At 37.1% G+C, this 25,902-nt stretch overlaps 1 protein-coding gene across 2 annotated transcripts; it reads right to left on the bottom strand.

The window, feature by feature from the left end:
* Positions 1-1,745: 1,745 nt before the first annotated feature.
* PCDH18 (protocadherin 18) lies at positions 1,746-15,824 on the bottom strand. 2 transcript variants are annotated; one of them, XM_005217569.5, is made up of 4 exons: positions 12,926-15,824; positions 12,023-12,111; positions 11,770-11,933; positions 1,746-3,698 (listed from the first exon to the last, which is right to left on the bottom strand). In XM_005217569.5, the coding sequence occupies exons 1-4, from the start codon at positions 15,410-15,412 to the stop codon at positions 3,031-3,033; spliced, it is 3,408 nt and encodes a 1,135-aa protein (XP_005217626.1). In that variant the 5' UTR covers positions 15,413-15,824; the 3' UTR covers positions 1,746-3,030.
* Positions 15,825-25,902: the final 10,078 nt, after the last annotated feature.

Raw genomic sequence — 25,902 nt, 5'->3', positions numbered from 1 at the left:
TTCAGTAATTTGGCAAATTGACTGAATTGTTTTGGATCAGTTCTGTGAGCTCCTGCAGGATTGCAAGTTGCTATGTCAGGCAATCCATTTTTCATCCACAGAACTAAATTTCACATAGATCCACTTTTCCCTGAATTTTAATGTGTCAGTAATTCAAACTCAGTTTTGAATATTTTCTGACCTTAGCTGGTATCAAATGGATGAAACAATGAAGCTAAGCTGATTTTCATAAATCACACTTCTTTTGTGACTCCAAAGATGGTATAACTAACTCATCTTTTACCTTAATTGTTATCTATTGGTAGGTGGCAAATTTGATATAAGTGTGATGGAATGAACAAGAATTTAAATGATTAACACAGTTATAAGCCCCATCTCCTAAGTACCAAGAAAGAAAGAAATGATAAATGAATAACCGTTTTAAGAACTTGTAAGAATTTGATGAAAGTCAATACTAATCCACCCTATAAATAGGCATTTTATTAAAAGAAGGATTTGTTAATCACCCTATAAACAAGCATTTAAAAGGAAGATTTGTCTAATCACCCTATAAATAAGCATTTAAAAAGGAATAGATTCACTGTCAAATTACACTTTTGGAAGAAAATTGTCTTGATGGATGATTATGATTGAAGAACATTGAGAGGAATCGAGTAAAGTCAACATTTAAAGGAATCAAGTAAGGTGAAATCCAGTAAGGAATGGAAAAAGAAATCTCCTTAAGTGCTTTTTAGTTGTTTCAAATAGAGGAAGGGCATGATATCAAAAGAGAGGAAATATAAATCTGATGAGATAAGTTGCTATGATGGAACAGATATTCCAGCCTTCACTGAGAAATTATCTGTGAAAAGTGAAAATTTTGCACTAATATCCTTAACCTGTGGCATGGGAAATAATAAGAAGTGAGGGAGACTGGAGAAGCAAGGAATTTGAGATGAAATGCTCACTGTATAGACAATAGACAAAGGTCTTCTATTTAATACAATAGTGTATTTTATTTATTTTACATCATCCAAACATTGATTTCCAGCTTTGCTTCTTAAATTACTGTTGATGCTTTAAATTAAGAACAGTGAAATTATAAAAGTCTTTTTCTTAATGATAATATGTACTGAAAAGAAATGAAGTTGAAAAGCAAAATGTATTTCAGTGTGGTTAGCATTTATATGTATAACCTGCTGAAAAATAAACTGAAATTTCACTTGTAATTGCAATCCTTTCTACAAAGGAAGATGTGCCTTTTGAAAGATATAACATATCTATATGATGTGGTACTCATTTGAGAATTTAAATACCTGAGTTTCAGCCATTTTAAGGTTATTTAACTTTTCCAGTCTTTTATTTCCCTACTAGTAAACCAAGGGAGATAAAATTTTCACCTCTTGGAAACACTCTAAGGGTATAGACTTTTTTCCCTGACACAGTGTAACACAATATGCTCTGAGAAATAATTTGAAAAGTGTTCAAGCAGTTACTATTGATTATTATTTTTTTATTTATACTTCAAATGCATTTAAATTCTTTAATCAGCTGGAAATATGGTAGACTACTTTCATTCCCATTACAGATCTCAAATTCATTCCTTTTCCATTGTAGTTTTTCTTGTTTGCCAAGCCAATTGAATGTTCCCACTCTACTATTCAAAACCCAACACTGAAATACGCTCTTATGAAGGGTATGCTTCTTGCAAAACTTTTGAATGTATATGTAGGAACAGGACTCTGATTTATGGACAGTTCTTTAGCTTTACTTTAATTTTCCTTTTATTTTCACTGACAGTAAAATTTTCTGGAGAGTACAATCAAGATAGTGTATTCATAGAAATAACATTAATAGAAGCTTGGTCATAAACGAGAACAGTCATAACACCAATGTCCCTTACCAAGGCATTCCACACAGAGACATAACAGCACAATAAATAAAGAATTTGCCGTTTGTTACGCAACAACTAAAACAGAATTGCAGTAAAAAACTGTAATTTTATAAATGTTCCTATACTAAAAATAAAAGCAAAAATATGAGATCATGCTCTAGAGACAAAAGCTAAGAGTGAAGAGTTATAGAAAAAAAACATTGCAAAAAATAAAAATGTTCAAGTATTGTTAGAGAAGAGGGGAAGATTTGAATGGAAGAGTTTCAGGATTAATCAATTATATTTATTACTACCCTAGGAGGGACACCGACATAATTGTCTTTGTCCGTGAATACCTTATGCTGTTAAATTAAAATATACAGTTATCCATTTAAAGGACAAGATTCTATTTCCTTGGGACACCTCTCATATTACAAGGATGGAATAAAATTCATTGTTTACCTTGATTATAAGTAGATGATAATACTTTAGAAGTATTCTCAAGAACAGGCCAGTGTGACACCCTGCAATAGTAGGAGCCTGGGAGTTAAAAACGGATTCTACTCCTATTTCTTTAAATCATCGTCTGTGAAAGATACTTCCCAGTCCTGAAATAAAATTTCACTTCATGTTTCAATTTTACTGTGGGAACTGAACTATTAGAACTAGCAAGAGCAATAAAAACAATAATAACAATAATAAAATAAACAGTTTACTGATGCTTACTTTTTCAAAAAAAGGTAATGAAAAAAGCTGGATCACTTAATGGAACTAAGAATTGAATAATGCTTTAGTGGGGTTATTCCTACAGGATAACAATTTCTTCCCCAACATAACTAATCTAAGCAGTGCGTTTATTCTTTGTGGTTGAATATTGTATCAGATTTAAACAGTGGCTAGTTTCTACATGATTAGGAAAGACATGTTTGTCATGGGAGTAAAAAAATAAAATTTGTCTGTTAAATTACACATAAATATAAGGTACAAATGTATTTTTAAAATACAGATTAAAATAATCACACTTGCATTGTGTACATACGAAAATACAGTATTTAATATTCAATATACACAGACACATTTATGATAAATGCAACTATTGGGCAGTGCCAGTTCTTTGAGGGTTTTTGCTGTCTCCTATTTCCATAAACATGGAAACAAAAATGCTCTGCCAACATTCCCTAGCTCTGGCGGACATCCTGAAGCAGTTTGTTAATCTCAGCCACTAGCTCACTGGCATCCATGAGTTCATGTTTGCCGTCATTGAGGTGGTTAAGCACATTGTCAAAATCATCCTCTTCATAATTCTCAGGGATCTCCTCCATGGCCGGCAGCCATTTTGAAGAAGGCTGCACACTGGAGTGAGTTCCAAGTGGGGGCCCAGAGTTGTTGGTCGGGTTTTGAAAATGCGTACTGGCTGCCCAGGCCGCCACCCCCTGTGGGTAACCCACAGTCTTGGCTGGCAAAGGTCCCTTCCGGCGTTCCAGTGAGTTGGATCGGTCCATCTCAGTGCACTCGGAATAGGTGTCCAGAGAAGCGGGCAAGAGGCGCTGGAACACGCTGCTCATCTCCGAGAGCAAAGAGGAAGTGCTGGTGTCCCCAGAGTCCTCCTCACTTGGGGAGTCCTTCCCAAACGTGGAAAAACTCTTCTTCTTCTCACCAGAGTCTACAGGCTGCACGTCATCCTCAAGACTCTGATGCGGATGCTGCTGCTGGGGCTGCGCTGGGAATTCCTCCCCGGGGATGAACATGTTGCTCCTATAATCCGAGGAGGGTGAGGGCAGCGGCGGCATCCAGCACTGGTCGGAGTGTCCCAGGACCCTGCACTCTTCCGTGCACAGCCTCATAGCTGTACTCAAGGCAAACAACAAAAGCAACAAGGATTCAGTGTTACATGTCGTGTGACTCAAACATAATAGAAAAAATCGTAATTTTTTTTTCAAATACACAATTTTAAACCATCATCATGATACTAACCTATTACTTTACACATTAGATGGACTGTAATTACGACTTGAATATGACTGCTGGTTTTATGGACCTAGTGTATGTGTGTGAAAGTCTCTTAGTCGTGTCCAACCCTTTGTGACCCCATGGACTATATAGTCCATGGAATTCTCCAGGCCAGAATACTAGAGTGGGTAGCCTTTCCTTTCTCCAGGGGATCTTCCCAACCCAGGGATCGAACCCAGGTCTCCTGGTATATATACTTTTTCTTGTCCATCAAATAAGAAAGGAGGATTATGACTCATGTACTTCTCAGGAATATCATCTGCTCCTCATGCAATAATAAAATGGATGGATAACTTACAAATGAAAATGTCTGGAAGAGAGCTAAGGTGTGAGTGATGAAATATTTGCTGAACATAAACTCTATGAAAACCCAGAGGTATACGGTGAAATCCCTAACTTTAGAATGCTACCAGATAAGCCTTGAGTAACACCTTTGAGTACCTTCTATAATGTAGTCTATCTGACCTACTTTACTTTTAGTGGAGGCACTTATAATAAAATAATAAGTAATTATACTTATCAATCTCTCATAAAAATATACTGGATTATTTATTGACTGTTACTTAAAACAGCAGTGCAAATTATCCTCAACTACCAGCCATCTGCAGTTACTCTGTTAAGAAGAAATCTTTTAGAGGTTTTAAATTCAAAAAGTTGGAAAAGTTATCAACAGATGAAGAATATGAAAAAAACACTGGTTAGTTCTTCCAGATGTTATGATGCCCCATTGGAATGTGGGTGGCTACACTCAGAATATAATCAGTGATATGAGAAAACCAGAAAAATGAAGAAGAAGGGAAAAATCTCTAAATTTGGCAAATATATTAACTACATAACCACCAAGAAATGTGAAGATGTAAAATACACTCCACAAACCATCCATCTCTTTCAGTGATCATTAGGTCATTTCAATATCATGATTTCATTTTAGCTCAAATGACAGTATGCAGAAAATGCAAACTAATTATCTTATATTTGAATTAAAACTGAATTGATATCAGCCATACTTATACATTCAGAGCTAATTCTGTAGATCTGGCTGCTTAAGAATGATTTCTCTTCCAAATTACTGCTACAAAGGATGACTCTTGAACAATGCCAAATCCCCTGTCAGGGGAAGCAAGTTGTTGAGTGTGCTTTTTGCTATATCCCCAGCACTAGGTAAAGTGTCTGAAGTGTTTGCATAGACTAGGCAGTCGCTACATATTTTCTAATTATCAGGGAAATGCGAATCAAAACACACAATGAGAAATCACCTCCAACCTACCAGAATGACTATAATAAAACACAAACACAAAAACCCAAAGGACAACAAGTGAGAGGAGTGTGGAGAATTGGAACCTTTGTACACTGATGTTGGGAATGTAAGTGGTGCAGGTACTTTGGAAAATAATATGGAAGTTTCTCAAAAAATTAAGAGAGAACCACTATATGATCCACCAATCCCATCTTTCGGATTTACCCATGAGAATTGAAATTAAGATCTCAAAGAGATACAGCACTCCCCCTGTTTATAAAAGCACTGCTCACAATAACCAAGATGTGAAAACAAACTAAATGTCTATCAACTGTTGAATGGATAAAGAAAATGTAGTATATGCATACAGTGGAATATTATTCAGCCTTAAACATGAAGGAAACTCTCTAAAATGTGACGATATGGGTGAACCTTGAGGACATTAAGCTTTGTGAAATAAGCTAGTTACAGGAAGACACATACTGCATGATTCCTTGTATTTGAGGCATCTAAAATGGTCCAACTCAGAGAATCCAGGAATGAAATGGTGGTTAACAAGCATTAGGCAGACTGCTGCTGTTGCTGTTGCTGCTGCTATGTCGCTTCAGTCGTGTCCGACTCTGTGCGACCCCATAGACTGCAGCCCACCAGGCTCCCACGTCCCTGGGATTCTCCAGGCAAGAACACTGGAGTGGGTTGCCATTTCCTTCTCCGATGCATGAAAGTGAAAAGTGAAAGTGAAGTTGCTCAGTCGTGCCCAACTCTTAGCGACCCCATGGACTGCAGCCCACAGGCTCCTCCATCCATGGGATTTTCCAGGCAAGAGTACTGGAGTGGGGTGCCATATGCCTTCTCCATTAGGCAAACTGGGAAATTGCTAATTAAAAAGCACAAATTTTCAGTTAAGCAAGATTAAGTTCAAGAGATATGCTGTACAACACTCTACCTACTGTTAACAATATCACACAGCTAAAGTTTTGTTAATAGAGTAGATCCCATATTGAGTGTTCTTATACAATAAAATTGGAGAAGGAAATGGCAACCCACTCCGGTATTCTTGCCTGGAGAATCCCAGGGACAGAGGAGCCTAGTGGGCTGCCATCTATGGGGTCACACAGAGTCAGACACGACTGAAGCGACTTAGCAGCAGCAGCATACAATAAAATAAAATTTTGGAAAAGACTTATGCACAAGAAAGTGAAGAGTAAATGTCGCCTTTCAGAAAAGGAGATGTAAAGGACTTTGTTCAAAGGTGTGGAAGTCACTGCTCTTCATCATGTGCATCTCGAAGATAATTCTGTTCTTATACCTCATCCATTCTGGGCCTCAATTCTTAATAGAGAAGGAGTCAGTTGAAGAACATAAATGAGAGTAAGAACTGTAAGAAAAAATGTCTGATTGTTAGGAAGGCTAGAAATTCAAAGTATGGAAAATGATGGATAGTGTGAATGCCAATCCCGTGGGAATCACAATGGGGTGAGAGAAAGAGCAATACTGAGAATCCTTGTGTCATTTTGCTGTGAAGAAAAGTGACATTTAAATCAGCAAGAATAAAAAAGATTTAGATGTGCTGACTTCAAGCATTATTACTATTGGGGGATATTTACCAACTGTTGTTGTTTATCATATATGGACAAAATCAAAAGGTGTTGAAAGTAACTGGAATACCTCCATAGCCATGAGGTTTTCTAAGCACTGAAATAACTATCAAATGGTAATTAATTTTTTCCTTAATTCCCTGGGTCTCTAAAAGTGGAAAAGAGATCTGTCTGTATTGTCTTACTCACATCCTTTTAGAAGGAAGAGTAACAGACCTAAAGACATCTCTTCAGTTGTTTTCTGGCCTTTAATTCTGTGGGACAGTCTTAATTATTTGATCGAATCTGTTTTGTTTTATGTTTAATGATGGGGGAGAAAAGGAAAAATTACACAAGCTTCTAAGAATCCTGAGCATGATCAGCTTTCTAGAGAACAGAATGTAATGAAAATCACAATCAATACCATCTGAGTAATTAAAACAACAGTTTGTATAAAAAGTAAATTTGGTCATAGGAATTTTTAGGCAGAGAATGCTGTCTTATAACTTCACAATAAACAAACTGGGCTTTAGTTATAAAATAATAAATTAACATAAACTTTTAAAACTCAAAAATATGAAAAATTAATGAATAAAGATTAATGGGGATAAGGAAAGCTAAAATAATAGAGATGGAGGAACAGTGTGGCACAGAAGGGGCGTTTCTTAATTTCATTGATATGCAACCTTTACCCCAAGACTCAACTGTGCGAAATCATTCTCAGTGTGCATACAGCTTAGTGTCACAGGTGTTCTACACCATTTCCAATGAATCAGGACTTGTTGGCTAGTGGTGCAAGGGGCTAATCTTCCTTTGTTCCTGGAAAGCTCCTGTCCAGTGATTAAACTTTCTCTGAAGAGGGAAAGTCATGGGGAAACAGAAAACTCTATTTTCCCACAGCAAGATGGTGAGTTTTGTCTCTGTACTAGACCTTATAGGCAGGACAGGAAAGAGGCATTGAGTATAAGAAGATAAATATATGCCTAACTCCTATCAAGCCATTAGTCATTGAGTTATCAATCTATTAAGAGCCTGACATATGTAAAATGGTGTGATAGCTCCCCTCTCTCAAATGGTTTCCAGTACTAGAATAATCAAGTGTGACAAATGAGGTCATAGATGTCTAAGGTGTCAAATTATATGATACTGAGACAATATGTAAAAAAAAAATGTAGGATGTCACTTACATGTGGAATCTAAAAGCTATAACTGGTGAATATAACAAAAAAGAAACAGGCTCACAGATATAGAGAATGAACTAATGGAGAGAGGGAAGAGGGGAGGGGCAAGATAGGGATAAGGGATTAAGAGGTACAAACTATTAGGTATAAAATAAATAACCTACAAGGATATATACAGCGCAGGGAACATAGCCAATATTCTATAATAACTATAAGTGAAATATAACTTTTAAAAATTGTGAATCACTGTATTATATACCTATAACATATAATATTGTATAGCAACCATACTTCAATAAAAAAAAAAAAAGAGTATAGGTGGATGCTGAAGCAGTTAAAGAGAAACTCGAAACAAATTTTGAGAGATGAATAGAATTGAGATAGACAAAGTAAAGAGAAGCTCGTTTTTCAGGTAGAAAGGCGAACATGACCAAAGGATTGCTGTGTTATGTAGAAATAACCCTGCCTATTGCAAAAGATTTTAAAAAAATAAATTTAATAAGCTAGGACTGGATTTCACTGGCCTTGAAATGTCAAGACAAACAGCTAATTAGGTGTTGCCAGGCAACAAAAGTCAATAACTATTTTTGAACTAAAAAATATAAAATGTTCTGAAAAAGTTGTTCAAGCTGTATGAAAGAAAGGTTTGACAAAGGAAGAAGCTATTGGAGAGTGAATACCACTTCATGTGCTGATACAGAAAAGCAACCAGAAGTAGGGTACCAGCCATGAGAATGGAGAGGACAAGGAATTAAAGAGGAATGTTTGAATTAAGTAATCATAGATGTTACAATGATAAAAAAAAAAATGAAATGAGCTCAGTTAAGGAGTATCGCAAGGACAGCCTGGTGTAGCTAACACTTTGGGAAAAGGGAGATTTTGCAAGCATTTGTATAGAGTTGTAATTCAAAGTTGAATGAGTAAGGAAGAAAGTATGCTGACAAACACGAGCCAACAGACAAAAATGCGTGCTGACTTTACTGTTCAGAATGCAGGGTCTTCCTGTGGGAATTAATAGAATGAATTAATAGAATGAATGACCAGAAATGACCCTGTTGGCAGGCAAAGCAACATAACATAATCTATATTTGATCACAGTCTAATGCAGAAAAAACAGTTGGAATAAGACACTGAAATTCTAAAAATATCCATGCTTTAAAAAAATTGTACTGATTTCTGTTAATGGCATTCAGATGTGGACTTAACATTTTTTTCTACTTGGAATATTTCCTGGGAATATAAAGTTTACAAAGCAAAACTTTTACACACTAATGTGTTGAAAGAAACTGCAAGTGTGAAGAATAAACCAGAATATGGGTAATGTATCATCAGAATGATGGTGATAATTAAGTATAGATATTTGATTATGCACATTTCTATACTAGTCAAGCATACAAAAAGCTTAAGATATTTTATGGATCATTAGTGATTTCCTGGTGCTCTGTGCCTCTAAAATAGTTTCTACAGTACCCCACATAGAGACAAGAAGCTAATAAGGCAGAAGCATATGTATTATAATACAATCTATTATAATATAGTTACATGGCCTAGCAAAAGATCTCTCCCACCACACACCTAGATTAAGTATAATTTTGTGGAATTCCTTTTTAAAGACTTGTCTACATATTAACTGGTGTTATTAATGTTAATATAAAAATGAGCCTCTAACTTTCAGAAGAAATGTGACTTACAAGGAGTCTAAAGTCACTCACTAAATAAGGCTCTAGTATCTAGAGTTTATCAATATCCACCTATTGTTTCCCCAATTATTCTTTATTCTTTAACATTTATTTTAATTACTTTAATTCAAGCATTAGATAACTCTCCTGCTATGAACATAGGTGGCAGTGGTAACTATAGGCTAGAATGAAAGAGGAGTCCTGATCTTTTTTAAAAAAAATTAGACCATGATTAGCTATTGAATTAGAGAATTTCAGAGTTAAAAAAGGATTTTAGGTATCACTTGGGCCCGGTAAGGTTATCTAAGCAGGGGCAGTTGTTCTTTTAACTATAGTGATAAATGAATTGTGTCAATGAGTCAACCTTCTACAACTGAAAAAATAACAGGAAATATTGATATTATACCCATGATATGTTTCCATTTTATGAAATAAGTTGGGAAATTATATTATTGAAAATTAAGGATCAATATTCAAAATTTGAGTTCCATCAGTATTATAGAATCATAGAAATTCAGCCAACTTTTTCATTTCATGGGTAAGAATAACAAAACTGTTTCTCTATGAGCAAATTGTCTGAGGCCATATATATTCCACTAGTTTTTTCAAGAATTTCTCTTTAAATTGGTTTAGAGAATTTATGAATTTAACAAAAACAAACAACCCCCCGCATGAGTGACTGTGTAAGTATCAGCTTTCAGTGTACATTGATTGTAGCCCTTAATGCCACTAGAAGTCCTTCCCATACATCATCCTGTCAGAAATGCAGTATCTATTACAGTAATAGCATAATTAAATAAGCAGCATTTCATTGGTTCTCAGACAGGTAGTAAGACTTTAGAAAGGCAAAACAAATATGTCACTCAAAGTATTAAAAAAAAAACAACTTACTTTATATTATTCTTGATAGATATGTGTTTATGAGTAGAGGCATGGGTTCAAATCTCACCTCTAAAATATACAAATTGCTTGATTTTGTATACTTTTTTTTTTAACCTTTATAAGCTTCTGTTTTCAAATCTTAAAAAAAAAACAAAAAACACTACTGTTATTACCACCACCACTAAATGCTATGCCAGAGTGCTGGGAGAGGCAGTGCAGATACAGAACTCATGAGCCCAGAGGAAGCACTGGCGCATCACTGGTGACTGTGACTGCCTGGATTAATAGTAATACTCCTGCAGCTCCTGCCACCATTATGACTACAGTTTACAAGAGCTAGCATTTCTGTTTACTGATTTCCACTGAGTTTCGGTGGCTCTCTGAAGCTCTCTCAGGTCTATTTCCTAAACTATCTCATTTATCTGTATTTAGGAAACAGTTGTTCATGGACTCACACAGGTAATACAGTTTTGTTCTCCCTTTCTTTCATTTATCACTTCATTTATTCATTTATCAAGTGGCAGTTATTTGATCAACATTCAGTGGAATTTAGAAATATAAGTAGCCATAGGAATAGGTTCTGAAGGGTTGATGTAATATTATAGTCTTTAGTAACAGGGTTGCTACAGTGAGGCAGTCAGTATTTACTCAGCTGGATCTGAGAGTTTCTACTGCAGGATTAGAGAGGAGGGACTCTAAGGAAAACGTGGCTCACAACTTAATAGGGTCTCCTCCATCTAGCTGTGTGCTTATAAATTCCCCTCCTGGACTCCTGCCCCCTCTTCATTACAGTGGAGACATGAAATGAAAGGTGGCAAAAAATATTCCATGCTTGCCACCTACAAAGATGCATTCTTTTGCCTATTTTTAGTGATTGAAGTATACCATTCCCTAGTGTATTTTCATCTCTGATTATGTGAGTTGGTTCCCATCACAGGAAATGTGTCCTCCAAATTATAGTCCTGCTTACCACTAGGCACCAAAACAGGCTGTCTGAATAAAAAACAACCACCCAGTAATTTGACAGAATTGCTCAAGAGTGCCCTATGGCAGTAGTGGATAGGGGAAAAAGAGGAGGGAAGTGGTGTGGTTTTCTATCCTCCTCTGCCCACTCCTTCCTTCTTGTCCTCTTAAGCTTTCCTGTTTATTCCCTTTCTCTACCAACTGATTACTATGAATTTTAATTAAGCAATATAAAATTGTTTCAATTTATGTTCATTACTGATAGTGTGCATATAGCTACTTTAGTACAAAGAAAAAATAAAAGCATGGGAGAAACCACTCACTCCACTGGTGCAGTAGACCTGAAAAATAAAGATTTATCTATTTGTCATTGTGGTGACACTCTTACCTGCTGGAATTCTTCCATCTGTAAGAAACAGATCACTGAATCCTTCACCCAGCAGCCTGTCTATTGGAGAATCTCGCCCCAGATCATAATCACTGTCTCCTGCTTCACTGTCACCACGGCCACTGTCTTTCAAGCTAAATTTGTCCATGTCTTGAAGGGCATATCTAGAAAGAGAAGTCAGGGAAAGTAGAGATTTTACTCTTCAGCATTAGGTTATTGGAGATATAATAGGTAACAGGAGGGTCATTCATACCTATAGCTCCTGGAATATTTGTTTCCTCTAAAACTTGGCCTTGGCTGATATTGTCCCTGGTGAAGCATTGAAAGAAGCTGGGAGACCTGCTGGAAACCAAACAGACTGTATTGATTCCTGGAAACAAATCCCCCAGTACTCAAAAGCTTTAAGCAAGCAACTACAGTTACTACTCACTATTTCATCCTAATTAATTGAACATATTATCTTCATTTTAAAGACCTACACATGCTAGACTCTGATAGACCATGCAACCAGCCACCAAACAGAACTGAAGTAAGTCCCAGAGAGATTTAGATGTTATCATACAGCTGACATTTTCTTTTTGAAAGAGGATTCCTTTATTTAAAAAATGACTGATTACCTCTATTTTATTGTTCAGGTTAAAGTGATCAGTTATAAAAATACATGGGAAATGCTGCAGAAATACATGGGAAATGCTGTAAAATGCTGTAAAATACATGTAGTCAAAATAATGTCAGAAAAATTTCAAAAGTTGAACAAATACACATGCACTGGGATGGGATTCTGGAAGCCTCCATTTTAAAATTTTTCTTAGAGGCCATAACTATGAGAATTAGAGCAAGCCCCTTTGTTTCTGGCTTGAAGTATCATAGTCTGAGGATAAGGGGACTCTAATTAGATAGTCCTTTGCTAGCTTGACATTTACTTTTCAACATTACACATAGTACATGCAAGCATATTCTTTATGAAAAACTCAAGACCAGCATGCTGAGGTGTGTATATTTGCTTTATCCACATAATGTAACGTGCATCCTATTTAATTTCCATTTTGTTAGTACTGTTACTTAGTAATGGAAACATTTAAGAACTAAGGCATAGACAACTTCTGACCACTAACAACTGAGTGTGTCAGTGAATAGGTACAGGGTGTGATCTTACCTCAACAGCAGGGGTGGCATGGGTGAGTTCTAATGAGAAATTCTCTGGCACGTGGTTTGATGAGATGGTCACCAAACTGTTGAGGGACTGGTGACTGTTGTGACTCTGCCGGCTGCCCATTTGCCCTCTTTCTAAGGTAGGAGATGAAGACGGAGATGACCTGTGATGAGATCTGATGGGCAGGGTGCCATTAACGGTAGGCACCAATGTGATGTCCCCTTTGTGGATCTGCCTGGAGGGTCTTTTGGGGTGATGCTGGTATGTCGATTCTGCTACCCTACAGTTGTAGGATCTAGTGTCTTTTTTTTCTCGGTTACACCTAGTTGCAAACAGCACCATAATAACCAACAATACTGCACAAATTGCTCCTAAGGAAATGATTATAATCATGGAGACATCCAAGGGTGCTTGGCTTACTGAGGTCATTGCTGTACTTGTCACCGACTCTGCATATTCAAAGATCACACACTTCAGAAGGACTTTGGTATGCAGCTGAGGATTGCCTTTGTCCTGGATGACAACTGAGAGCTCCCATTCTGTGTAGGGAACAGATTCCATGCTTACGTTGGTATGGATGTCACATGATCGTGGATCAATTACAAAGATATTCTCCTCGTTACCTGCTACTATGGAGCAGCTGAGTTCTGCATTCACGCCAGAGTCTCTGTCAATTGCCCTAATTCTTGTGACATGAAAGCCGCTTTCAGCCCCTTTGGGGATGGAGATTTCTGCTGTGTTATTGCGCAGTGCAGGCCCTATAACAACAGGGACATTGTCATTTTCATCAATGATGGTGAGCACCACTGTGGTATTGCTTACAAGTTGCTTTGGACTTCCACCATCTCTTGCTTCGACCACAAAAGTGATCTGACTCACCTCCTCATGGTCAAAGATTCTGAGGGCGTAGATGGCTCCATTAGATGGGTCAATGGTGACATATGTAGTAATGGAACTTCCCAGGATAAAACTCTCCAAAATGGTATATGTCACTTGCCCATTTTCTCCAAGATCAGGATCTGTGGCTGTAACGGTGGTGATATATGCCCCGGGTGAGTTATTCTCTGAGATTGCAAATTCATATCGACTTCTCTGGAAGTGGGGTGGATTGTCATTTATATCATTGATTTGAACAGTAAAATGTTTTACTGTAGAGAGACTGGGTGTCCCCTTGTCCTCAGCGATTACAGTCAAACTGTATTCAGATCTCTTTTCTCTATCCAGCGTGGCATTTGTCAAGATTAAATAATTGTTTTCATAAGTCTTCTGAAGTTTAAAGTGACCATGTCCATGAAGCTTACAAACTATTTCTCCATTCAGCCCAGAATCCTTGTCCTGAACCCTGACCAAGGCAACAAATGTATCAATAGGATCCCCTTCAAAAATATAAGAAATTTCTTCTTTTCCAGGGGACATGAGGTTTATGCTAATTTCAGGTTTATTGTCATTAACATCCACAACCTTAATTATAATTTTGCAATGTGCTGGGATTGAATTTGGACCCAAATCTTGAGCCTGAACATCAATCTCATAGGATTTGGTGATTTCATAATCCACCTGCTTGAAAAGAGTCAAATGTCCTCTTTCTGAATCAATCTTAAAAGTCTCTATAATTTTGGGAGACACATGACTGCTGAAGGAATAGACAATTTTCCCATTAGCGCCCTCATCTGGATCAGTGGCATTCAGATCAAGGAGCAGAGTGCCAACGGGGGAGTTTTCTAAGAGTTGTATTATATAAGACTGCTGCTCAAAAGCAGGGCTGTTGTCATTAGAGTCTGAAATGCTGATTTTTAGTATGGATGAGCCAGACCTCTGAGGCACCCCCATGTCGGAGGCGGTGAGCTGAAGCTCATAGCTTGACTTCAGTTCCCGATCCAGCTCTCTGACCACTATGAGTTCTGCATACTTCGCTCCATCAGTCCTGGTTCGAACCTCGATATTAAAAAAATCATTGGCAGAGAGAGAGTACGTGTGGAGGGAATTTTCCCCAACATCTGGATCAAATGCACTGTCCAGAGGGATACGGGTCCCCACTGCCGCGCTTTCTGAAATCTCAATAGGTATGAGAGATCTTGAAAACTGGGGCGAATTGTCATTAATATCCAGCACTTCAACTTCAATATGGAAAAGCTGCAGATGCTCAGTGGGCAGAGTGATCACATCAAACTCTATGGAACAGTTCAAGTTTTTCTGGCATAGTTGTTCGCGGTCTATTTTTGCTCCTATGCTGATTTCCCCGTTATCCTCGTTGACCACGAGTAGAGGAGTATTTCCCCGTTGCATGGCTCGGAAGCGAACAGTAGAAGGATTAGGTAGCTTAACTAACACATCAGCCACATCCTCTGATAGTCTTGCAATTACCGATCCAACCCTCTGCTCCTCATAAATCCTGTATTTCAAATTCTTGCCCAGCACATCCAAGTTGAAAGACACCACCAAGAGTGCAAAAACAAACGTAAAGTGCATTTTAGCATTCATTTGGTACATCGGTCAGTTTATGAGGTTCCGCTCACAGATCAAATTAAAACAGCAAACCAATCCCCTCAACTTCCTTTGGCAACTTAAAGCTAATCTACATTTGGTACCGGAAACTTGAAAGCGTCTCTTAATAACACAGCACAGCAATTAACAGCTCTCAAACTTTTGCTTTATACACACCGTGTCACGCCTTCCAGATATTACCGGCATGGAGTCCAGTCCTTGCATTTGTTTGGCCGTTCGTCCTCTTGGCAGGCAAAGAGAGTGTCACCTCCGCGTTTTCCCCCTTGTGTAGTCGGAATCCATCTATTGCAGGGTGCCGCCGGAGTCCGCAATGGATCTTTCCCGAGCGATTCTCTCTCCCTTTCTCTGCTCGGCTGCAGACTAAACGCCCGTGATTGCTGACTCCAGTCTAAAATCTGTACAACTTCACTTCAACTCAGACAAAGCTCTCTTGCCCGGCGTGTGTTGAATCGCTTCCAGCCAATCAGCGTCCTTCCAAATCAAAAGCTGATGGAGTCCCCAAAGCGAGGGCTGGGCAGACTGGAGAGGGTGGGAGAAGGAGAGAGACAGGGAGGGGTGGGGGGCGGGCGGGGGCTGGGGGTGCGGGAGAGAGCGAGCCTGGGAGAGCAAGGCCGGTGGGGGCTGGGGGAGCAGGATACGAGAGGCTCCGTGACTGCTCCTGCCTTCCTCCACCCCTCTCCCTTCCTCCTCTGCATCTACTGCATTCACTTTCTCTGAGCGTGCCACGACAAAGGAGAGACAAATTACTGAAGAAAAACTTTAAATCAACTTCTGGTCGCCTTTATTTATTTGGTATTTTAAATTGGCCTGCTTTTCTTAATTGCCCTTTCTTCTTCCGCAAACATGTAATCATCTTGCTTTTCATAGTCCTTAAGTACTGGTTTAACTTAAAATACCTCTAAGTGCATTTTGTTGGTGGAGGAATTTAATAAAATTTGAAAACTTGCTTCTAATTATGCTTGTTTGCCCGCCTCCTTCCCCTCCCCCTCTGTAAATACTTGGGTCTTTCTCCTTTTGTGAGCACAAGCAGATTTTCTTGTGCTCTGTTTTAAAGAACAGAACTAGTAAAGAGGTTTCATTTTCTGTTTTTCTTTCATCTTTATTCTTTGAAGATAAGAAAAAGGCTATTTTCCACTCTTGATTTCTCTTAATTAGCAAGATTTAAAGGAACACCTTAAGATCTGAAACTAATTAACAATATAGTTCTACCTTCTAACACTTCTTGCCTGGAGTTTGGTCAAAATTGGCTATGATATTTCTTTGCCCTGTACTTCAAAAAATCCTATTTACCTTTGGTAAAAGACATTTCATGGTTTAGCATGTCAATTTCTACGGAAAAGGTACTAGACTATCTATACATGGTGAATCTTCGCAATGAATACTGGGGGGACATGGACTCAGAAATTTACAAGTCAAATTTTTATAATATATGTATTATTTATGAAAACACTTTTAGGATTTGTATTTTTAAAACCCAAAGCTTGTTTACATTGAAAAATAAAATGCCTGAGCTGAAAATTGCATTTTGTGTGCATCAAAATGCTAAGGAAATATCATGGGAGGTTTGTGCTCTATCCAGGTCACAGAAACTGATATGGTATTCTTATTTGAAAATATGATTATTTATGATGTTCTTTCTGCTCTGCAATTCCTTTTAAGTTTATCATCATGGCTCTATTCTTAATGCTTTTTTTCATACCTCTTGCATTATTCCTCAGCTGTCTTCATCCACTTGCATATTTGCTGTTTCACATAATCTCACTGTCACTTTTTTCCCATTTATTTTCTCCCACTCTCTCTTTTGCCCCCCCCAGAAACATATAAAAAAAGTAATTTTCTGATTTTTCCACTTTACTTACTCTCAGCAGAGCTCAGCTAAAGTAACTAAGAAGATTCTTTCCAAAAAAGAAAGCAGAGGAGTCTCAGCGTGAATTCTCCTTCTTTTTAGGCATTCAAAAGCATTTTATAAGCCATTGTCTTTTTCTCCCCCCTCCAGAAACCAGTGCTGTGTGGCAAATTGTGCAGAATAGAAATGTCTATAATGAATGTATTTAGTACTGGGTCATGCTGATGAACATTCTGCCCCCATGAATAATACTGTTTTACAAGTTTGTAGCCCTTTCAAATTGCTGATCCCAAACCCTATAGCAAAACTAGGAAAACTACCACAAGCAACTGGGACTTTAGAAACCCATAGCCATCTGTCCTAGATCTCTAACAATCTGAGCCAATAATTATATCAATTCAGGCTTTAGTGAACCCCTTTGCCGACACCAAAAGAGCAAAGAAAGGAATTAGTGACTATTGAAAGTTGGGGTGAAAATTCAAAGGTAATCTATTAGTTCTAGGAGAGTTTTCTTTTTGGATTTGGTAAGTCTACCTCCCAAAATCCCAAGAGCAATGGTTTTGATTATCTTGATGTAAAAGACATTTTTCCTATGCTTAAAAAGTAAAAATATCTTAAAAATCTTTCACTTATTTCTGACAGTGAGCTTGAACAGAATTAACTGTTGTGAAAAAGAGCTTCAGAAGTAACTGAAATATTTGAAATCGATTAGAAATTAATATAAACTGATAAGAAATGTGTTTGCATGAGTAAATCATTAAAGAACGTTGAATCCTTTCATGCAGGAGGGCTTTTTTCTCTTGTTGTATCATCCTTACCAAATACTGCTTCATTTTCAGCTGATCAGTCTCTCCCTGAGGAATTATATATATACCTACATGATGGTATTTTGCTTTTGATTTCTCCTTAGTGTATATTACCCTGCTTTTTCAAACTCGTTTTCAAAAAGTACAAAATAGAAACTAAATCTTTCCTTCGAACTTTTGATTAGTTCCAGCAATTCAAAATGTCCTTATTTGGTAGCCCTGAATAGAAAATCCTAAAAAAAAATCCGTCCCTCATATCCCTTGCTGTTTAGGAAAGGGTTTGTGTCAGGGGAGGAAAACTGATAAACTTCTGTTTGTTGTCTAATGATGATTGGATTTAACTTTCTTCTTCTTGAATTTTACAAAGTCATGAAAAAGTGATAGACCCTGAAACAACTTCTTAGATATCCTAGTGGTGAAGCAGTGATAGAATGTTCCTTAGTGTCCAAACTCGTGTGACATGGAGGCCTTTGTTGACAAGAAAGAAGAGGGCTTCTTCTCTTGAGGACTGTGGCATTCTAAGTGCTGATAGCCACTCCAATTCCTGGAGGAGAATCTCAGCTACTTCCATCCTGATGTGCATATTTTATTCACAAATATCCTTTTACCTCATCAGCCTAAGTTGGCTGGAAATTGCTAAACCTAGAGAAAAGATACCAGCTGGCATAGGGTATATATCCAGTCACTTTTACCATGTAATTTCTTGTGATAACTTTTGGCTCTTCTGTCCATGGGATTCTCCAGGCAAGAATACTGGAGTGGGTAGCCATTTCCTCCTCTAGATCTTCCTGACCCAGGGATCAAACCAGGGTCTCCTGCATTGCAGGAAGATTCTTTACTGTCTGAGCCACCAGGGAAGCCCAGCGAAAACAAAGCTTTATAATTCTAAATCTTTACTGGTTTCTTTCCTACTGAAGGTGCTTCCCTGGTGGCTCAGTGGGTAAAGAGTCTGCCTGGAGTGCGGGAGAGCTGTTTTCAACCCCTAGCTTGGGAAGATCCCAAGAGAAGGAAATGGCAAACCACTCTAGTATTCTTGTCTGGAGACTTCCATGGACAGAGGAGTCTGGTGGGCTACAGTCCATGGGGTCACAAAGAGCCAGACACGACTGAGTGACTAACACTTTCACTTTTCTTTTTTCCTACTGAAGAAGAGAGGAAGGGTAAGACTCAATTGTAAAGCTCATATACATCTCCATTACATCAATAGATATCCATTACATTGATAGTGACTTTTTTGGTCCTGGAATACAAAATTATAGTCACTAAAATTATATCTTACGAGTAGATGTCAATTTTGTTTAAATTTTTTAGTTATTAATTTGCATTACTATGGGATCTCACAATCTTTTTGCAAATTGGCATACCATGATAACCTTTCATACCATTTGTTGTGAAATGCCTTGTAGGAGGAACTTATATTCTTGCTTGTAACAAACCTAATAGTTATGCTACTATATATCTTGGGAAATGAGGTAAGAGCAAAAGCTTTACCAGCCAGGAGTTGTTAAAGTTAAGAAATCTCAATACTCTGGAACTATTTAAAATGAAAAGCTCGACTTTTCATATGAGCCCAACTCATGTACCAGTGCAGGTACCATCAGATGATAATTGTATAATCTTAAACAGTGTATTTATCTTCTCCCAATCTGGCTAATCCTGTGGGACTAATCATTGTTTGCTATAAAGAATTCTTATAAGAATTTTAAAAACTGTATAGAAGAAACATACAGCAGAGAGAGTAAGCACTAAACAAAGGTTAGTTCCCTTTTCTTAGCCTCTGTGTGTCTGTTTTCTTCCTAATATCCATCGGAGGGGTGGAGGAAGGAGTGTGAATTATAACTACAGTCCTTCTTGCTTTTCAAGCTTTTGGTTTAGATACTTATATAATTTTATGGTGGAAAGTGAACCTCTCCCCATTTTTGATTTATGAAGGCCACTTGTGAGCCATAGTTGACAAAGCTAACCGTAGTGATCCATGAAGATCTTGAAAACTTGGTGGTTCACTGAAGAACATTCCATAAGATCCATAAACCTATTTAAGTATACCTAGACTCTAAAAAATAGAAATGTATTTAATACTGCAGTACAGGTAAAAGAAGTTCATGTTGTTCTCCCCATATTCCATTTTCTAACCTATTCAAGAATATACAATATAATATCACTAAACAGTATGAACTCTTTATTGGAACATAGTTATCAACATAAGATCTAGGACTGAGACATGAGAATGGATCCTAAATTATCCTGAGACTTGTAGAATAGAAATAGATTTTATAAGAATTCTGATCAAAACAACGGGATAAATGGCCATACGAGGACCACACACCTGCAGGCAGAGCTGTGCAGGTACCAGGAGGCAGCATCAGTGGAAGGCCTGGAAGAAATGGAGTCCATGAAATGCAGTGACAGGTGCTAAGCCAGTTTTATCTGAGTGGGCAGTCAGTATTTGGGATGTCCTGCCAATGGTAGAGTGCCAAGTTCCAGCAGATGACTTAAGGGCTGGCAGCAGGCAATCAACTGAGTCCAGAATACCAGGCACACAGGTAAGCTTTTCATTTTAGGACTTCAGGCCTTCTAAGCAGACAGGTTATGAAATTAGTTATTAACACGGAAAGAACAAGACGGGTACAGGGACCTAAGATCCAGTATTCTGGAAATGGTCATTTTTCAGGAGCCTAGTCAAGATTTGAGAAAGATTACAAACTTAAACTATGGCAGCAGAGTTGGTTTTAGGATTAATCGTTGGGACTGTCATAGAGGCTCTTAAATTTCTTTCTCATCAGGACAATATCCTGAGGCAGAAACTAAGACTACACACTGCATTCCAAAAGTTACTGCTGAGAAGATTCGAGGAACTCTGGGGGACTTCAAGTCCTTCAGTGAGCTGAGTCTGAGTTCCCAGTTTACAGCATCGCTATACAGTGTACGGTCCAGAGAGCAGCAGCCTGGGCATTATCTGGAAGCTTGTTAGAAATGCAGAATTTCAGACAGTACCCCAGACCTACTCAAACAGATTCTGCATTTTAATAAGATCCCAGGCTGATTCCTATGCACATTAAAGATTGAGACACAACACTACAAAGAGTAATCTATTGTCTGGAGTGGTTGAAACCCTAACATAATGGTACTCACATCCTATGTGCTGTGAGATTTTGCTCCTCCAGGGAGTTTAGACAGTTGGGACAGTTGGCATATGGTGAAGATTACCACAGAAGGGCAGAGACTTAGTTTCCATTAATTCCCGAATGTAGGTAGAATTGATATAAGAAAACTTCTCTATTTAGTTAAATTCATAGAAAGAAGAGGGAAGTGAGCTTCCCTCTGGATCAGTGTTTTATTATACCAGTTTGCTCCCTGTCCTCATCTATTTAGAAAGTACACTTTTCATTTGGGATGGGAATACTTTTCAAAAAAGGAAATCTAATTCTTTTTGAGAAACTATTTCTGAAGGCAAAAATGTTTCCAATGTCATTACATATGTGTTTATTTGTACATATGTGTATGCTTAGGAATTCCCGATTGAGTGTTTTGTATCTGTCAAGTATATATAAATGGCACATTTGCATTCTGTTTTCTTCATGCAAATAGTCCTTCATTACTCAGTGGTGTGGGAAAGCAGATCTTGAGTACACTATTTATCCTTAACTATTTCTAGCTCAAGATTAAAAAGAAATAGAAATTGAAGTGTGACAAAAATGTATTGCCAATGCTTAAATCTTTTGTGTTCACATTAAAATCCTTTTCACATGTAGTACCTCTGAGTGTTCCCAATAAATATCTAATTCATCTAACCATTTTTTCCCCAACTAAGAGCATCCTACAATACATAGATTAGTGTCTACTCTTAAGAAAGCATTTCTAAAAGTATAAATGAAAACTAATATCAGTTATAAGTACTGGCATCAGTACTTATAAAATAAGTAAAATCAGTACTTATAAAATAGTGAAAATCAAATCAGTGCTATTTTAGGATATATTAGATTGGGTTAAAGCTTTTTGAAAGGCTTTAATATATTGTTGTTGCTCTTGGTTAGTTGTTAAGTCGTGTCTTACTCTTTGTGACCTCATGCACTGTAGCCCGCTCGGCTCCTCTGTCCGAGGGATTTCCCAGACAAGAACACTAGAGTGGGTTGCGTTTCCTTCTCCAGGGGATCTGCCTAACCCAGGGATCAAACCTGTGCCTGCTGCATTGGCAGGCAGATTCTTTATCACTGAGCTATCAGAGAAGCCCATTTTTTAGTATAGTATGTCAAGCTTAAATAATGTCTATTACCATCAAAGTTATACAGAAAACCCACTATTAGTAAATATGGCTAACTTAGTTGCAACTTCAGTATCCAATTGCTTGACTTAGAATTTGTGGGAAATTATTTCCTTCACAGTTACCATCCACCAGTTGAACCATTTTTAAGAGGAGCAACATAGGATTTGTAGTGCAGTAAGGTCTTTTTATCAAATTAAGGGATGTTGAATTTCACAAGGAAAAGAAAAAGTTCAAGTTACTGTCAAATAGCAACTTTGTCAAGAATAATTAAAATTTCATATAATAAAGGAAACCAATGATTAATAAATTTAGAACATGCAGCAGATACTTGGCTATATAGCTGTTCTCTGGAAGTATAAGTTCTATTCCTTTTTCAACCTATAAATAAATGAACAATTTGTACATACTTTTTACTTAAGTATGAATGTATGGTAGTTATACAGAAAATGTTTCAGTTGGAACAAAACAGGAAATTTGATAGGCCTTCATTGAAAATAATGCCTGTTTCCTGTAAGGCACATAGCAGGCTATCATCTGTCACAACATGGTGCCTTTTTATTATCATTAGTACTTATTTTGAATTTGGATAGGTTAATTATAATAAATCAGCCAATTATACTCAATATTCTTTATCTTCAGAAATTTAATTTCCAAAGAAGATTCTCATTTAACTAGTAAAGCATTAAAAAAAATTTTTGCCTAAAAGCAGTAAACCATTTTAGAAAATATCTACTCCAAAATGTATTAATAATTAAGAGGGCAAATTTAAGAGTTTACATGTAGAATGAGTTACTCATAGAAAGTACTATTCTAAAATAGTCATACCTCACATAGAAGTTAAATGTCAAGGTTTTAAAACACAATGAAAATAAAAGTAATATTTATTAATAACTGTTATGTACCAAGTAGCCTTTATATATATTTCCTCATTTAATTATTACTGTAATCTTAATAGTGAGCTGTTCATAATTGCTAGAAATATGTGGGATAAAAGTATAAAACCCAGCCAAAGTGTCAACAAAAAGGAGTTTATTATGTCAAAACACAAGATATACAGAGATTGGACGCTTCAAACATTCAATAATTAAGCAGTTTAGTAATGCTATCGTGAACCACGTTTCTCCCATCCTTCTATTCGTTCGTCTTGAATGTGCTGCCGTATCCTTCTTAACAGGTTCTTTCTCCTTCCCAAGATGGCTATTACAATTCTGCAAAATGTCTTCCCACTCAGCTGAATATAGAGTTCAAAAAGGTAGTATTTCCCTTATAGAGTTTTTTTCTTCTAGGAACCTTCCACCGATATCCTCTGAAACCTCTTTTCAGATTTATGTCTTGTGATGATCCTTCAACCTCTTGCAAGAAGAGGGGAATTGTCATAATTGGCCTAAACTAATACGTTTTAGACCTGGGGTCCAGGAAGAGCTCTTTCAGTTCATATAAAATGCTAAAATATTGGGATTCAATTAACAGAGTAGAGGAAAGTGGTTGTTGAATGAAGAGCAACTATTGTCTGCCACATTACTCCTAGAACCATTTTGTTATAAAGAAACTAAGATTCACAAAGTTTAAGTAATTTTTTTACACAGGTAATATATAGTTATATTGGATTTGTATATTTTTATTTGCATCCAAAATCTACTTCTGATATAGGAATATTTACTTGTTTCTTAGTTATTAAATGAAAAAGGCTGTCCCAGTTTTGAATTCTTCCTTTTTTTTTCAAAACAATGAAACTTTAAGGAAAGATACCAGTACCCATTGAAGTGCATTATCTTGTGGAAAACTATTACGGTCCTTGTAACAAGAAAAAATTATCACTGTTTTGTCCTTTAGATGGTATTCTTAAAAATTTTCAATGCTACAAGAGTCATTGAAGTGATTCTTAGGCAGAGCTGGGAAAAATAGAAGAGGTAAAGATAGACAGAGGTAATATTCTTCTGACTGTAAATCTCCCAGTCTCCCAGGTATCCTGGTTTCTCTGAGACCAGGTTCATCTAGAAGAAAACACAGATCAATCATTTGTGGTTTAAAAGATGCAGCTAGAAAGTCTGGGAAACTGAGAAAAGGAGAGTAGCCATTCATATTTCTATTTATGTTATAATCAGAAACATTGCAGTGTTTGAGCAAAAGCCAACCAGGGGACTGACACAAGGGGGTAGCCTGATGTGGTACAAGAGAAACTGACCTGAGATCAAAGGAGCCTGCTTCCCACTCAAGGACTCTTTGATGTTGCATCATTGTTCATACCATCACCAGTCTTCCCTGTGATAAGTCACTCTCCACAAATATTTTCTTGTGCAAAGGATAGAATCCTAATTCCTAAAGACATAAAAGTGCACCTGGATATCCTGCTTACATTGAGTGCTCAAGAGTATATTATTTATTTTGACAAACTTTCCTAGAAACTCTGCCTTCTGTTGTGAGGCTAGATGAAAGACACTAACATTCCTGGCAAAGAAAGTAACATCATTTAAGGCAAGCAAATGTGCTTCATCTTTCTCAGCCAAGAGTATAGAATTTAACCATCTAAGTAAATAAAAACAATAAAACTCTTTTGTTAAATTTTAAGAAGCATATATAGCCTGCACATTAAGTGCACAGAGATCTGAATTTCTAACATTAATTTAATGAAATAATAAAATTCTCTGTCTCCACAGTTGCCAATACAATTTTTCTTAAAATGGCTATGCATTTCTGTTTTAATGTGTTATTCTACTACTAGAAATACAGAAAAGCAAAGCAAAGCTCAACATCCTCCCCCCATTTTTATGCAGAGCAGTTCACCAAAGCGGGATCAAGCTGTTTTAAAATGATTTTACTAAATAGTATTAAGGTTATAGAAATCCTTGACATGCAAAAAAAGAAAAAAGTAAACATTTGAGATTTTTCAGAAATAATCAGCAACTACAACATTTGCTGTGGTTCTTTCTGTTTTGCTGGAACTCTACAGTGTTTTAAATTCAAAAGGTTTCTGCTGGCATTGGATTATGATTATTATGCAGGAGCAGATCCCAGTATAAACAGCTTGCTTGGCATTTACATATTGCTCCCACATGCTTCCATATCTGACTTCTCAGTAAGTCAGAAGCACATATTTTATTATTATGAAAAGAACACAGTTTTTCTTTATTTACTATAGAACCTTGGGTCTTTACAGACAGAATAATCTAGCACCATAGAGTTTGTACAATCCCAAACCTGCAGTGATGATAGTGATAGCAATTTAGAAAGCATGCAAACATTTCTAATTCAAACCTGTATTGCTAATGCAGTATCATCAAAGGTTTGTCCAATGAATTCAGAAATTTCAGCCTCACTAATTGCTTTTATAATAATGAGGGTCAACCAGCTGAACAAAAAGTGAGACGTGAGGCAGCTTTTATTTAACCTGGACAGAGACACTGAGCCTCTCTTCTAGGGCAGGATTAACGTGACTAATCTACCCTGTCTGCAGTCGCCATTGAAACTAACCCTATTTCTCCAATACTAGAAATAGGCCACTTTTTTTTTCCTACAAGAAATATAACACCAACATTTCTGAAAAGCAGGTGTATACATC

The sequence above is a fragment of the Bos taurus genome, chromosome 17, assembly GCF_002263795.3.
Source record: "Bos taurus isolate L1 Dominette 01449 registration number 42190680 breed Hereford chromosome 17, ARS-UCD2.0, whole genome shotgun sequence".
Taxonomy (NCBI): domain Eukaryota; kingdom Metazoa; phylum Chordata; class Mammalia; order Artiodactyla; family Bovidae; genus Bos; species Bos taurus.
The sequence above is the reverse complement of the archived record's forward strand: the minus strand, read 5'-3'. Positions and strand labels throughout refer to the sequence as shown.

Bases quoted from the DNA above. Each gene is read 5' to 3' on its own strand.
- PCDH18 (XM_005217569.5), bottom strand. From the start codon at position 15,412: ATGTACCAAATGAATGCTAAAATGCACTTTACGTTTGTTTTTGCACTC. The intron at 12,112-12,925 runs GTAAGATCACAC...TTTGGTTTCCAG, and splicing joins ATGCCACCCCTGCTGTTGAG to CAGGTCTCCCAGCTTCTTTC. The intron at 11,934-12,022 runs GTATGAATGACC...TTCTCTTTCTAG, and splicing joins AAATATTCCAGGAGCTATAG to ATATGCCCTTCAAGACATGG.